General features: G+C 34.2%; 1 protein-coding gene across 2 annotated transcripts; it reads right to left on the bottom strand.

Moving 5' to 3' along the window:
• Positions 1-11,313: 11,313 nt before the first annotated feature.
• Positions 11,314-14,771, bottom strand: LOC120162179 (probable protein phosphatase 2C 33). Of its 2 annotated transcripts, XM_039172355.1 has the most exons (6): positions 14,274-14,770; positions 13,309-13,698; positions 13,100-13,217; positions 11,962-12,185; positions 11,603-11,874; positions 11,314-11,551 (listed from the first exon to the last, which is right to left on the bottom strand). In XM_039172355.1, exons 1-6 carry the CDS (start codon positions 14,520-14,522, stop codon positions 11,422-11,424), a joined length of 1,383 nt encoding a protein of 460 aa, XP_039028286.1. In that variant the 5' UTR covers positions 14,523-14,770; the 3' UTR covers positions 11,314-11,421. The 2 variants fall into 2 exon arrangements, with proteins under 2 accessions (XP_039028286.1, XP_039028285.1); XM_039172354.1 differs by having other exon boundaries at positions 11,314-11,874; positions 14,274-14,771.
• Between the last annotated feature and the right edge of the window lie 750 nt (positions 14,772-15,521).

The following is a 15,521-nucleotide window of genomic DNA, read 5'->3' as shown; positions in this document are numbered from 1 at the left end:
AACGTCATGTCTAACGTCATTTGCTTGTACAATACCTACATCATCATTAACAGAAGAATCCTTCCTCGGAAGGGGATTATCATCGAAAACAACATGTATAGACTCTTCTACAACTAAAGTTCTTTTATTAAATACACGATAAGCTTTAGAATTTAAGGAATAACCCAGAAAAATTCCTTCATCACTTTTAGCATCAAATTTGCCAAGATTTTCTTTACCATTGTTTAAAACAAAACATTTACATCCAAAAGGATGAAAATAGCTAATGTTAGGCTTTTTATTTTTGAGAATTTCATATGGAGTTTTCTTTAAAATTGGCCTAATCATTACTCGATTTACAACATAACAAGCGGTATTTGTGGCTTCCGCCCAAAAATATTTTGGCAAATTATTTTCACAAAGCATGGTTCTAGCCATTTCTTCTAAAGTTCGATTTTTCCTCTCAACAACTCCATTTTGTTGAGGGGTTCTAGGTGCTGAAAAATTATGGCTAATACCATTAGAATTACAAAACTCAATGAATCCAAGATTTTCAAATTCAGTTCCATGATCACTTCTAACACTAGTGATAGAGTAACCTTTTTCATTTTGGATTATTTTTGAAAATGTGATGAAATTTTCTAATGCTTCATCTTTAGTACTTAAGAATAGAACCCAAGTGTATCTAGAATAGTCATCTACCAAGACAAATGCATATTGTTTTCCTCCCAAGCTAGTAGTTCTAGTTGGCCTAAAAAGATCTAAATGGATCAATTGTAATACTCTACTAGTTGATACATCATTAATAGATTTAAAAGAAACTCATTTTTGTTTTCCTTTAGCACAAGCATCACAGATTTTATCATTATCAAATTTAAGCTTAGGCAACCCTCTTACTAAGTCTCCTTGAATTAACCGTTGCAAAACACTCATACTAGCATGACCTAGTCTCCTATGCCATAACAAACTATCATTCTCATCCTTAGCAACTAGGCATAAATTAGTCATATCAATAGAATCTAAATGCACCATGTAAATGTTTCCTATTCTATTACCAATAAGCATAATCCGATTAGATGCAATGTCAATAACTTTACAACCATTAATTTCAAATAAGACATTGAATCATTTATCGCATAATTGACTAATACTCAAAAGATTATGCTTTAATCCATTCACATATAAAACATTCTTAATTTGTATGGAAGAGGTATTACCTATTGTACCAATACCTTCAATGTGACCTTTTGAATTGTCTCCAAAAGTCACTTCTCCTCCATTTTTGGCGTTAAGCTCAATGAACCGGCTTTTGTCTCCGGTCATATGTCTTGAGCATTCACTATCAAGGTACCATGAGTTTGAATTTGTTTCTCGTGCCTTGTAGCAATGCTCTTTTCCCTACAAACATAGATTAATTTTTGATTTTTGGTACCCAAATTCTTTTGGGTCCATATTCATTAGTTTCCAAAATCCTAGTCCCCTTAGGTATCCATTTGTGTAGGATATTTTTATCTTTAGTAGTAATGAGTTCTTTAGGAACCCACATACTTCTAATGATTTTTCCATTAGAGGTTCTTTGGGGACCTCTATGATTGTAGTTTCTAAAATTTTTTCTAACAAAGTTGGATTTTGAATTTCCACCTCTTTCAAAATGTTTTGTTCCAACTTTATCAAAAGAAGTTTTCAGATCATCAATTTTCTTTTGATGATCATCATTGATCTTTGAAAGTAAATTTTGCAAATCTAAATTTTTCTTTTCAAACTCTTCTAGTTTGATTTGCAAATCTTTGATTTTACTTTCAAGATCGTTGTTGGTTTTGGATATGAGTTTATTTTCATTTTTCAATTTTGAAACATCATTTTTATATTTTAAAAACAATTTCTCATAATCCGAAGACAACCCATTGTACTCCTCAAATAACTCATCATAAGATAAATCATCAAAATCGGATGAGTTAGAGGTTACCTTAGAATCTTCCCCGAATACCATCAAGCACAAGTTTGCTACTTCTTGTTCCTCTTCATCGGAACTTTCTTCATCGCTCCATGTAGCCACATGAGCCTTGTGCTTATTCTTTGATTGACCCTTTTTCTTCAATTGTGTGCAATCATATTTGACATGCCCCGGCTTTTTGTATTCATAGCAAATGATTGGGTCCTTCTCTTTTGGTTCATTTTTGAGGCCTTCGTTTCGTTTGAATTTTCTTCCTTGGTAAGGTCTCATCATTTTTCTGAACCGTTTGGCAAACAATGCCATTTCCTCATCATCATCATCATTATTAGAATCACTCTCATCTTTTGTGGATTTGAGAGCAACTCCAATATTTTTCTTCTTCTCATTTTCCTTTGGTGTCTCTTCAACTTTATCAAGGTCCACCTCATCTTCAAGCATCATCTCATGAGTGAGGAGTGAACCGATAAGTTCTTCAAGAGTTAAGGACGATAGGTCCTTAGACTCGATGATTGCCGTCTTCTTTGATTGCCATGATTTTGGGAGGGAGTAGACTAACTTCCTCACAAACTTTTCATTTGAGATGATCTCTCCATATGATTTGAGACCATTGACAATCGTTGAAAATCTATCCGTCATAGCTTTGATGTCTTCATTTGGTTTCATCCTGAAATTTTCATAGCTATGCGTTAGAATACTAATTTTTGATTTCTTTACCTCATCTGTACCTTCATGTGTGACTTGAAGTTTGTCCCATATTTCTTTGGCGGTTGTACACGATGAAACTCTTCCGTATTCATCTGGTCCAAGAGCACAAAAAATAATATGGATGGCTTTGGAGTTGAGCTGGAACATTCTTGTCTCTCCTTCACTCCACAACCTTGGATGAGTGAGAGGTTTGATGTATCCTTCTTCTACAGCATTCCATGCTCCCATGTCACTTGCTTGAATGAAGTACATCATTCTATTCTTCCAATAGGCATAGTTAGCTCCATTGAAGAAAGGAGGCTTGTTGACGGGCATCGAATCGAGACCGGAGTCGAAGTTTGAAGCGGAGGCCATTGATGACTTTAACAATCGATGTAACTCTTCCCGAATCGACTCAAGAGGCGATTAAACCTTCAAATGAGTTAGGCTCTGATACCAATTGATGAGTTAATCGATTGACGGAATCGGCCAAGAGGGGGTGAATTGGTAATTAAAATTTTTGTGGAAGCTTTTGCAGAAAATTGAAAGTAGTTGCACAGCGATTTACAGTGGTTCGACTTTCTCAAACAAAGTCTACGTCCACTACCTTAGCTATCCACACTAAGGATTTTCCAACAAATTCACTAATTTGTTCTTTCTTTTGAGGCCAAAGAGATAACCTTACAATTCCCTCAAGAGTATACCCCAACTCTTGAGAACACTCTTTTTCCCAAAGAGAAGATTACAAATTTGCAAACTTACAAGAAAACCTCACAAGGTAAGATGTTTGCACAATTCTAGAACAAGAAAAGAACACTCAAAGAAAATTACAAATGAGCACAATAAGTGTTCTTTGAAAGCAAAATGAATATTGAATGAAAATTGGCTTGAATTGCACAAACTTTGTGTTTGATACTTTCTCTCTTGTTTCTCTATAATTTCTTGTTGATCAAGGGCTTCAGAACTTGTTTAAATATACCTTCAATCACTTCTGAACGTTGAGGATAATTAATGAAGATAATATAGCTGTTTTAGTGTGAAAACAATTAATAAAACAGCTTGGAGCGTGGGGGAATCCGTTCCTCCTCATAGGGAATCGGTTCCCTAAGTGTAAAATTCAAATATTTCGACCGTTGAACAGGGGGAATCGGTACCCCCTATGGGGGAATCGGTTCCCTCCGAGCATTCTGGAAATCTCGGAGTCAAACCATTCAGGGGGGAATCGGTACCCCCTATGGGGGGGAATCGGTTCCCTCTGAGCAATCTGGAAATTTTGGTTTTGAAATGGTTCGAAATACTTTGAAAGATTATTTTGAAATTGTTTTAAGATTAAAACATAATTTTACACTTAAGTAAGGATTAAAAATGATTTTTGAAATATTTTGAGTAATGTTTTGATATTCGAATAATTATATCGAATATACTTAGAAAATCATTTTGGAAAATCTTAAAATTCATTTAACTTAATTTGTTATATCGAAATATCAAAATGTTTTCAACAATTACTTTGGATAATTACTAAAAATTTCCAGGGATTATCTCCACATAAATCATTGAACTTTTCAACTTTTCCACTTTAATCACCAAATTCTGAAATTTTACAATTTAGTCACTAATCTATAATTTGGGATGTTACAAATCTCCCCTCCTTTAAAGAAAATTCGTCCTCGAATTTTCACTGCACACCTTGATAAGAACATGTTTGTTAATGTTCTCATGTTGTTTCCTTTACTTAATATTTCTTTCCCTTAGTTCTTCAACTACCCTCTTTTTTTCCTTTTTTTTTACATCCTTATCATGTCACTTATCATATAACCAATAGCATCAGTTCTTATCACTCAAAATCATTAATCAATCAAACTCCTTATCAATCTTTAATTACCTTGCAGTAATAACCATCCTTTATTCCATCATCACTTAATTACTTCTAACACTTTCTTAATACATATAAATTATTCTTTATTCCTCTGACTAAATCTGCTTGACCAAGAAACATAACCTTTATTTATTCAAAATCAAAATCTCGTTATACATAAATCATATATTTTCTTTCATGCTCACATACTCTTTTCCTCTCACTTGTACTCATCTCTGATTACTAATCTTTATCATCTCTTCATCACTTTGATAATCAACACTCCTTGCACATACCTTATTCTTCGTAAAGTCCTTATTCAAATCATAATACATATATACTTGACTTCCTTCAAACATATTAATCCTTTACTCTTTCTGGTCGAAACTAACTCAGGATTAATTTATTTGACTCATTCAACTCATATTCTTACTTATTCACAATGCAATTTTCCTGGGTTCAAACTCAGGCATTACAATTTCCTTTATCTTATAAATCAATCATCAATGCACCTATTCTTAAACCCTTGCAAAACAGTACCTATATCACTTGATCCTTTTAAAATAATTTTGCTTTACCTATTTTCTAGCATACCTTTTAATCCAATCCATTACTTTCCCTTCTAACTTAACTTCATATTCATTCTTAACTCCTTATTTAATCTTCCAGTACCAGACTCTACTATTCAAGCGTATATGTCTTTCATCAAGTTTTGATCCTTTGCTATGGAATACAACTAATTCAAATCAAGTCTGTAATTGACAATCATAATCTATGTCTCTCTTCGATAATATCGATTTTTATGAGATACGAATTCTCTTAATTCTTCTGAGATCTCTCTAGATCTTTAATACAATTCATCACTTCTTGAAAAGAACAATTTTTTTTAACATCAATAATATTCTTTTCGTCTAGGCACAAACCCTCCATACCTCACTTACATACATCATTTTTCCTTCAAATAACTTAACAACAATTTCTTCAACTTATCAAACTATATTCATATCCCTACACGTTACGATTCCTCTGTTTTCAAAATCAAGCATTCTAACTTTATCTGTCTTATAAACTGATTGTTGATATATTGATTCTTAAACTTTTCTATTACTTTATAACTTTCCTTAACCATATGAATCCTTATCTCCTTCACTACATCACATTTACATGGTCGAGATACACAACTATATTCATATCCGTTTCATATTCGGATAACTTATCCTAATAATATCTTCAAATCCTTTAATTTCAATACACTTTTTGTCACATAAACTAGTTAGCCAGCGCTAACTCTTTTCATCTAGAATGCAAACCCTTATAATATCCACATTTTGCTTATACCCAGTATTATCTCTTTATTTCAAATTCATCACATTAATTGCATTTATCTTATAAACTGGTCACTGATTCACTTATTCTTGAACTCTTCTACAATTCTAGCCACATCATTAGATCTTTTAACTTTCTTATGGTGACACTTTCATTCACCATATTTTATCTTATCTACGTAGTAACGAAAGAGAAATGAACACCTTCTAGCATTATCTTCATATCATTTATCCAAAGGTCTGTAACAACAGAACCTTTCTCAAATTCACCCTTGAACTCGGGTGCACTTAACTCCATTCGATACATTCATTCTATGAGTTAACAAAGTATACAATTTAAAACACATCGGAATATCATTCAACATCATGAATCATTCTCTAATCTTATACATGCATTCCCTGAGGTTTTCGCTCTTCTCCCTGCCTGGCCAGGGCAGGTGAATGCTATTACCTTTAGGTCTATCGCCTTGTGCTTTACTTTAGAAGCTCTCATATATTCATGTGCTCATATCCTTACTTCTATCACACATCACGTGTGCATATGATCATCCAATTCATATCATATAACACATGTCATATTATATAACATAACAATTTAACTCTATTAACAAGACAACACACTCTTTACCCTATCAGATCAGAAAATTTTTCACTTTGTGTTGGCATGTACACTTTTTAAAACACTTTCGACTTCGTTTTTAGCCTAGAATCGGCTAAACCGTAGCTCTGATACCATTAAATATAACACCCCCAACCCGTATCCGACCAGGATACGAGTCCGATGTGTCACATTGACTTTTCAAAAATTTATTCGTATAAAATAGTGAGTAATTTAAAAACTTTTATAACATTTTAATTATTCAAAATATTTACAAAATTATTCAGAGCTTATACAATATATTCTTTTGATTACATGCCAACTAGAACTTTATATACAAAAATACATATTATTCACCTCTCTTCTGATCTGACATTCGGTAAGGAGAACTGACATGTCTTGTTCCTCTTTACTTTTCTTTTCGCTTTCCAAACCTACGAGTGAAACAATCACACGCTAAGTCGTTGACTTAGTGAGGCATATAAAACATATAATATTTCATATAACATAAAGCATACATAAACATATACCATCATTATCATAATCTCTATCATTATCATTCAGAAACACACATAACATCATATGGTTCATGTAACACATTTCAAACCACTTACCTTTGATAACCATTTATAAACCCATCGTATACATATCATATTCAGTATGCTTGTTTAATCACTTTATTCGTCCATGTACATTAGTGAGAACTTAAGGTATGTGAGTACATTGAGGTTGTGCACACATATGCTGTCACCACAGCTCGATCAATGTCCCGAAGGACCAGTCCATAGATTCCGAAGAACCTAGGTAATCAGTCCATATGTCCGAAGAACATAGGTAAACAGTCCATATGTCCCGAAGAACATAGGTAAATAGTCCATATGTCCCGAAGAACATAGGTAAACAGTCCATATGTCCCAAAGAACATAGGTAAACCCTCGACCCTTGGCATGCCAGCTATACCCTAGCTCTCATATCACATAACATGGGCATTATCATTTAACAGTTCACATTACTTGTCATTTCTCTTCTGTCACATACCATATGTATGTGTAACCATGTATTCCATATCATATCACATGTATCACGTATTGCCTATTCATATGTCATTTCATATAACATATATCATATATGCATGTAATCACATAGATCGTATCATATAGCTTCGTTCATATCACATATTTATATAAGCTCATAGCTTCTTTCACATATACATGTAATCACTTAGTCTATTTTCATGTAATTCTTTTCACTTCTCATATGATTTTATATTCATATCTCACATAGCTCATATCACCTTGCATTGTTTCATATAAACATAGATGTCATATCTTGTTCGCATATATTTTCTATATAACTCATATATCTCATAGTTCTTTCACATAGCTCACTATCATATTTTCACATCATATATCTTATAATAGATTCTTATATCATCATTTGTTTCCTTTCTACCTATTCATAATCACATAACATATACAAAGCATATCATTATCTTTAGTCATGCATACATACAATCAATGTAATACAGATAATCACATATAATTATAACAACACATAATCATGTCCATGACTTCATGCATATTACTCTAGGAAATAGACTCATCGCAAGTCTTATTTCCATTAAACACTACATATCACTACTATGCACTCATCTTGGCCTCACTAGTCAATTCCAATCTCTTATCTTTCCCTTGATCGATCTTACTTGCCAAATGTTCCGGAATTGCTTTACGTGCAGAATCTACATAAATGTACATTTTGAGGCAATCATTAGATACCTACACCTTGTAATTGGATACTAGCAACTTAAACGAACTTATTAAACCAATATTCACATTTTTCCTTTAGGGGGAATCGATTCCCTCCTGTGGGGGAATCGGTTCCCCTATGAGATTCTGTAATTTCTGGTTCACTTGAGGGGTATCGATTCCCCATTGAATGGGTACCGATTCCCTTGAATGGGTACCGATTCCCCTTACCCAGAAATCATATTTTCAGCACGAAATTTACTTCATTTCATCTTAAACACTTCATATTTCAACCTCTCCTATATACTAAACTCAAACACACATACTTAAGCCCATTTGTACTCATTTAATCCATCTTAATTCTCAAAATCCTCTTTTCTTAATGAAATTCAAGAATTATACTCAATTTTCAACATGTTCTAAATTCCTTTCTATTACTCCAAATCTCTTAATTCAACTATTGACAAGTCAAATTCAACTTAAAATTTAACTTATCAACTTTATTTCAAGATTTCATTCAAAAACTCAAAATCTTTAATCTCTCTTATACCTTTCATCTTGTTGTTTTATAACCAATTAAGCTTTCCTTAAGCTTAATTACTATCCAATGAACAACACCCAACCTTTAGTTGAACAAATAATCAACTAATGAAGAAACTTACCTTTGCCCTTGAGCTCTTACGGGAGGAGAAAGAAGAAAGGAAGAAGAGATGAAATGTTTTCATCTTCCACGTTTCAATCTCCTATTAAAGGGGATAAAAATATATTTATTGTCAAATGACCATTTTGCCCTTTACTACTTTGGATAATTACTAAAAACTTTCAGGGATTATCTCTACATAAATCATTGAACTTTTCAATTTTTCCACTTTAATCACCAAATTCTGAAATTTTACAATTTAGTCACTAACCTATAATTTGGGATGTTACAACGTGACATTTTCATACGTGCTCAATTGATGATGTGATACATGTTCATGATACAATTTAGATAACCACCTTGTACTATTCCCTGAGTTTGCACCTGCGGTTAATACTTGGGTATCAATATTTTATTTATCAACCTATATGAATTACAGTGCCTTTTGACATAGCTGGGACGTTTATAAAGAAATGCTATTGGAGTGAGCGTCACTAACATTGTTAACCTGATTCACTTGATGTACAAGTAAAACCCCATGATAGTTCTGCAAACTTAATGCATAAGTGCCATAGGATGTTGAAAAAGAAATATTATTATTATTCTTAGTAAATAAAACTAAAACATTCAATGTTATTAAACTAATGATAAATTTTAAGATGAAATAAATAAATGAAGAAAAATACTATTTGTGTTAATTAGAAATCAAACATAAATGAAATAATGGGCTAAATAAAACGATGAACGTGGAAAAGTATTAATTTTCCAATAATTCAGAAGGTAAAGTGAGAATGCAAAAGAATCTCATTAAGCTTTACTGCATATTAGCTCTTTTTTTTTGTTGTTGTATTTTCGGTTCTAAGGTTTCGTCTTGACTAATGTGGATCGATTCGTATAGTATATCTGATTTTGGTGGGTGAGTCTCTCAGTAGAGATTTTCTACATACACAAGGACTTGAATTCAAAATCTTGTTTAAGCGATATCAAGTTGCTTGCCACTTGAATTTTGTTTAAAAAAACTTTGATTAATAGTTTTGTCCGAAAACTCCAACGAGCATGAGCTAAAAGTTTTGGAACTTTAAGAGCCCAAAACATTTCTTCTTCTTTTGTTGCAGAAAAGCTCATTCATGAACTGAACCAAATACATAAAACTAGGCACTGCTGTTCCTCTCTCCGTTTTAACCCTTTGGGATGTACGATATTATGTTACGGAAACAAATTTTTAAATTTTTAAGAGAAGTGAGTTTATAAAATATTAACAAACGAAAAATATATTATTAATTAAAAATATAAAATATATATTAATTTAAAAATTTCGAGAGGCGACTATCCCATCCACCCACTTCGGTTTATCCCTAACTAGGGCACCTGATAAACAATTTTATTAGCTTTGGTTTTGAAACTTTTATTTCGGTGTCCTTAAACTTTATATTGAATTTTGACATTTGTATGTGAGTTTGAAATTCACGTGTTAATATCGATACTCTTGGTTTCCAACAATCAAATTTTAATATCCCAAGTGTAGATGAACATTTAATACGAAGATTTAATGTTTTTAACACTAAAAACTCCCCGCTGACTAAAACTAAATTAGATGATATAAAAGTGAGTATATCAACAGAAAAATATCAAGAAATTCTTTAATGAGCTTAAATTCATTCATCTTTCTATGAAATTCGAGAAAATAATTAAAGTATTCATTGAGTGATCTCAATGGTTAAAGGGAGTATTATTCTCCCTTAATGTACTAGGTTCGAGTAGTTGGTATGTAGGATGTGCATTGTTAATGGCTAAGAATTTTTTTTGAATAAATACTACCTTGTAATCACAATAGAGTATTTAAAAAAATAAATAAAATTAACCAAATTAATTAGAATGCAAGAAACTAAATGACTGGTGTGTGGTTCAACCACGAAGCGAAAATCGTTTTCTCTACTTTACTCAAAAGTAAACATGGACTTTGCAATATTCCACCCTTTTCAATCAACTACATTGGTCTTTTCTGATCATCTTTTCCAATCTCCCAAAATATGAACACCAAAACCAAAGGGTTAAAATGAATGGAATCACATTCGTCCTCGCATTATTTTTAGCATGTGGGAATTCCCAAGGTATCCAACACATTAAAGTTTGTCAACAAATATCATTTTCAAACCACAAAAACAAATGTCACTTCTAGCAAATAATTCAAGGGGAGTATTGTTAAACTCGATTTGATTCGAAAAATTCAAAATTCGACCCGAAAACTCACTTCGACTCATTAGGAACTCAAGACCATTCAATTCGAATGTTGATCGAATTGATCTCAAATAACTTGCAATATATCTCATTTCATTTACATCATACAAGGGAGAATCATCATATCATCTTCATGTCCTTCAAGTTATACCTAAAGCTCATTATCCCAGCAAAGGCAATAAATACAAGGGAGAATCATCAAATGTATTATTCTGAAAACAAAAATAGATGGAGAGCAGCTGGATGTACAAAATATTCCATTTCTACCCACACGAGAGAAAATGACAAATTCCCGGACTCACTAATACAGCCGGGCTCATTTCTACATCAATCATTGTTCTGTAGAAAAAGAAAGCAATACCACAGAAGCAAAACCCAAAATTTAGGTACTAAGACCTTCTCATTCCCCATCCTCCTTTCCAGGAACAAACCTTGGCAGATTCAAAACTGTATCCACACGAGACACTCCATCGGGGGCAGACCAATCTATTCCCAATTCCGAATTCGTCTCCTGCTGCTTTGCCTTTGACGAGTCTTCATTCTCTTCAGGGACTACTTTTCCGGCTCGCACTGTCCCAGACCGGTCGAGACTATCGTCTTTCTTGCTCTCGTTGTTGACCTGGTCCATTGAACTTGGCTGCACTTTTGCCTTGGCACTGGAAGCATAAGTTAAATTGCTCGAGTTGGAATCAAGGAAGAGGCAGACGGCAGCACAATCATCAACTTTCGAAGTCGGGTATTTGTATCTCCAAGCTTGAACTGCTGAGTGAACCAAGGCTCGAGCAGCAGAGGAACGTGCTGGGGCAGATGCCACAATATCTACAACTTCTTTGTTTGAAAGAACATCCCAAATCTGCAAGATATTGAGGAAAACCTTAGATCTCAAGATAAGCGATCAAATGCCAGTATTTTGAATAAGAATTCATGTTGGCTGCTTTACCCCGTCCGTGGCCAACACCACAAATTCGTCCTCCTCTGATAGGCGCCGATAAGATATCTCAGGCACAGAGATCAGGCCAAAATCCTTGAGACAAAAGTCTCCAAAAGCCCGTGCCATGGCCAGGCCAGGTGCATCATTGTTAGGCAGCCAAACTCTGGAAACTGTAGGTTCATCATGAAGAGCAAAGACACGACCCTTACACCTTCGAATTCTCTCCTCTTCCGCTGTAGAGGGGAAAAAAAGAGTATTTAGCATGATGTCAGCTGTTGAAATCCTCTCTCAATTGCATCCACTAATGAAGACCGTATCTAGAATGTGCAGAAAACACAAAGAAAACCAAGGAAATTAAACGACACACAAAATGTCAGACAAGCAAACCGCATACAGAATAAAAGGGGACCTCTGGATGCAGTCCTGATAAAGTAGACACAAGAAGTGCTATTTGAAGGCTCAAAACAAATATTATATTTGCTGATAAGCACAAGATGAACGTTACAAAATATTATATTTTGTAAACAATTATAATGTTCATAAAGGCGGATGCTAAGACGAAAAAAGAATCGACTGTTTGAGTATTCCACCAAATTGCCTGAGAAAACTGAGAGTCAGAGTGGCCTATATATGTTATGGAAAACCCATCCATATTGAATTGTGAATATAGAAATGATAAAATATTTTCTGATTGGACCAAATAAAAATAAATATGGGTCTCCGATAGAGACGAAAGAAGATAAACAAACAAGAACAGAAATAAAATAGGTAAAGACCCTTGGCCTTTTTCTGGCCAATTCGTAGGTCTTCTAGTCGGGAGTGTAGCCCCATTTGAGACAAACTGGGACCAGAACTGATCTATATCATACTTAGTGCCTAGGGGTACCTTTGTTAATATAGACTAAGGGATAGGAAGAGAGATTTCCGGTCTCATTCCAGATGTTTCCTCTAATCTTAACAAAACACAATGGAAAAATATGGGTAGTATACTCAGGACAGTATACACAGGGGATCATAAACGATACAGGCGACAAAACTTAGCATACATCAAAAGTTCCAAGCAGATCTGGAAGATTTGGTCTGAAAATCCTTGGGGATCATAAACGTATGCATGCAGTTATGATTGACTAAAAGCAGATAAACAGACCTGGAAGATTTGGTTTAAGATCAATAGTCAACTGAATTGCAGTAAGTGAATTGTCTTTGTCCCATGTTGCCAACACAGCTCTGGAGTCCCCAACATTTCCAATGACAAGATATGGACCCTAAACAACAAGAAAACATAATTACAATCAACTACGAAACAAACCATACCATGTTCTTCAAATAAAGCTTTTAAAAGTCGAAGATGCATACTTGTTTGACCAAAGTTACAGCAGTTGTTCCGCTACAGAAGCAATCAATATTGGTACGCGATCTAAGTTCCCTGTCCATAACCTTAAATGCCTTCAGAAAAGACTCTTTAAGAGTCTTAAAGATCTCTGGGAGCTTTTCTGTTTCATCGAGGTCTACAGAGGCCCTAAACTCCTCATCAGCAGATATAAGAGCAGTTTCTTCAGAGTTCATGCTTCCTGCGGTGTTCAAACTGATCTCTCTGAGAACATCCTCACCAGATATATTAACTTCCCAGTGAGCACTCAGTTTTAGGGGAAGATGATCCCTCACTTTCTTTGCTACCATATGACCATAGGGACCATGGCCATCAAAAACACCACAAAAAACTGTATCTGTTCTGGAACAAAAATTCTGGGAAACAACAGCCATAGATGGTGAGAAATGAAAAATGATAATGCAGAAGATCAATATTAGTAACCATGATAACAATATCTAATACAAGGAGAAAATGGTGATTTGTATCACAAATCTGTTATTACTATAACCTTTTACCATTTCCTTTGTATGCAAAAAATAGGATACTTGTTCCAGGGAATAAAAAGTCAAATGTTTTTAAAGTCGCCACCGTGGAAGTATCACAGCATGTAGAAACTAAATCATTAGGTAATACCCTGAATGAAAGGGAAGAAGTTGCAGTCAATTAATACGGCGTTATTGCTTTCCCTCCAATTAGACAGCTATGAGGATATGTTCACAAATAACCTAAAAGTTACATAAACAACTCGAAGGCAATACAAAGCAACCACAAATATGGGAGAGTTCCTTCATCCAATAAATTTAATGCTCCTAAATAATATAAGATCATTTGCTTGTTTCCAAAACTACAAAGGAAACATGACACACAAAGGAAAATATATTAAACAACAATTGGTTGACCACTTTGATAGAAACAGGATTCATGTGAAAATGGAATAAAAGAAGCTAACCTCCCAAACAATCATGGCATCCTGGTTGGTTCCTTTCTTGCCTTGTTGAGTATAGAGTGAAGCAACATCAGTAGAGCCATTCAAGAACAACCTCCCTGGAATCCTATGCAATGTTTCCCCCTTTCTGTAGTCGGAAGACCCTGGTTTCTTCTTCAAATACCCCTTCTTCCAGTAGTCGAGAGCCGGATGAGGGGACAGAGGTGATCCAGGGAGAGGACTCTTGCTTTCAGCAGAAAAGCAGGACCCCATTTGGAGGGCCCTGATGATGCTTAATATGCACTCCAGACCAGCTAGACAATCACAACCCTATTCTATTTCTCAGTGGATGGATCCGTCAGAACTAGTTGGGTTAAATCCTTGAAGAAACTCACCTCTACTTTCTAGATAGCTAATGTTGCAGATTAATCCACCAAATGAACTTTAATTGTACAATCCTTTTTCACCAAATCTAAACAATCCCTTACGAATTCAGAGACAAATCCTATTCACCAATTCATAATACTTGATTGGTTCTTCAATCTCTTAAAAATACCATCTTAAAAATAATTATTCCTTTGCGTTTCTTCTCAAATCACTTGAATAATTACCTTAAACAAGAAATAGCCCAACACCCTTTTCCACTTCCAATCCAATGATCTAACCACTCCACGAATTCGATCTCTTAAACTGCTTCCAACAAAAAAGAACAACACTCAGAATAAAAAAGATAGAGCAAATTCTGGGTTTCTAACTCATACAGGGAATCAGAAAGGATATAATAAAAAAAGGGCTGTAAAGGCATATGTGTTGGGAGAAAAAAAAAGGAGATCTACAGATGCAAATCCACAGGAAAAAAGAACAAGCATATGGGAATAATTAATTATATATTTAATGAATCCAGCAGAAAAAAGAAAGACCCTTTTCAAAGAACAAGGCCAAAAGTTGTTCAGAGGCGTATAATTCAAACAAGAAACCACCCCAAAAAGAGCAAACCTTTCTTGTCAGCAGAAGATATGAGCAAAAACTAAAAACAAGGCCATGAATGTGAAAGGAGACGGTTTCAGGCAGAGCAAGGCGTGGGTTAGTGACAATGGATTGAACACAAAAAGCGAAAGAGGATACCTGAACAAAGTTGTTTAGAGAATATTTATAGATAAAAAAAAACTGCAATTTTTCTCATTATTCTTTTGAGATTTATTTTCTGAAAGACCAGAATTGAAGATGACTCAAATGGTTTTTTCTCTTTAGAAATATTTATATTCTTTTAAT

The sequence above is a fragment of the Hibiscus syriacus genome, unplaced genomic scaffold (assembly GCF_006381635.1).
Source record: "Hibiscus syriacus cultivar Baekdansim isolate YM2019G1 unplaced genomic scaffold, ASM638163v2 tig00111402_pilon, whole genome shotgun sequence".
Taxonomy (NCBI): Eukaryota; Viridiplantae; Streptophyta; class Magnoliopsida; order Malvales; family Malvaceae; genus Hibiscus; species Hibiscus syriacus.
This window is presented reverse-complemented; position numbering and strand designations above follow the sequence as displayed.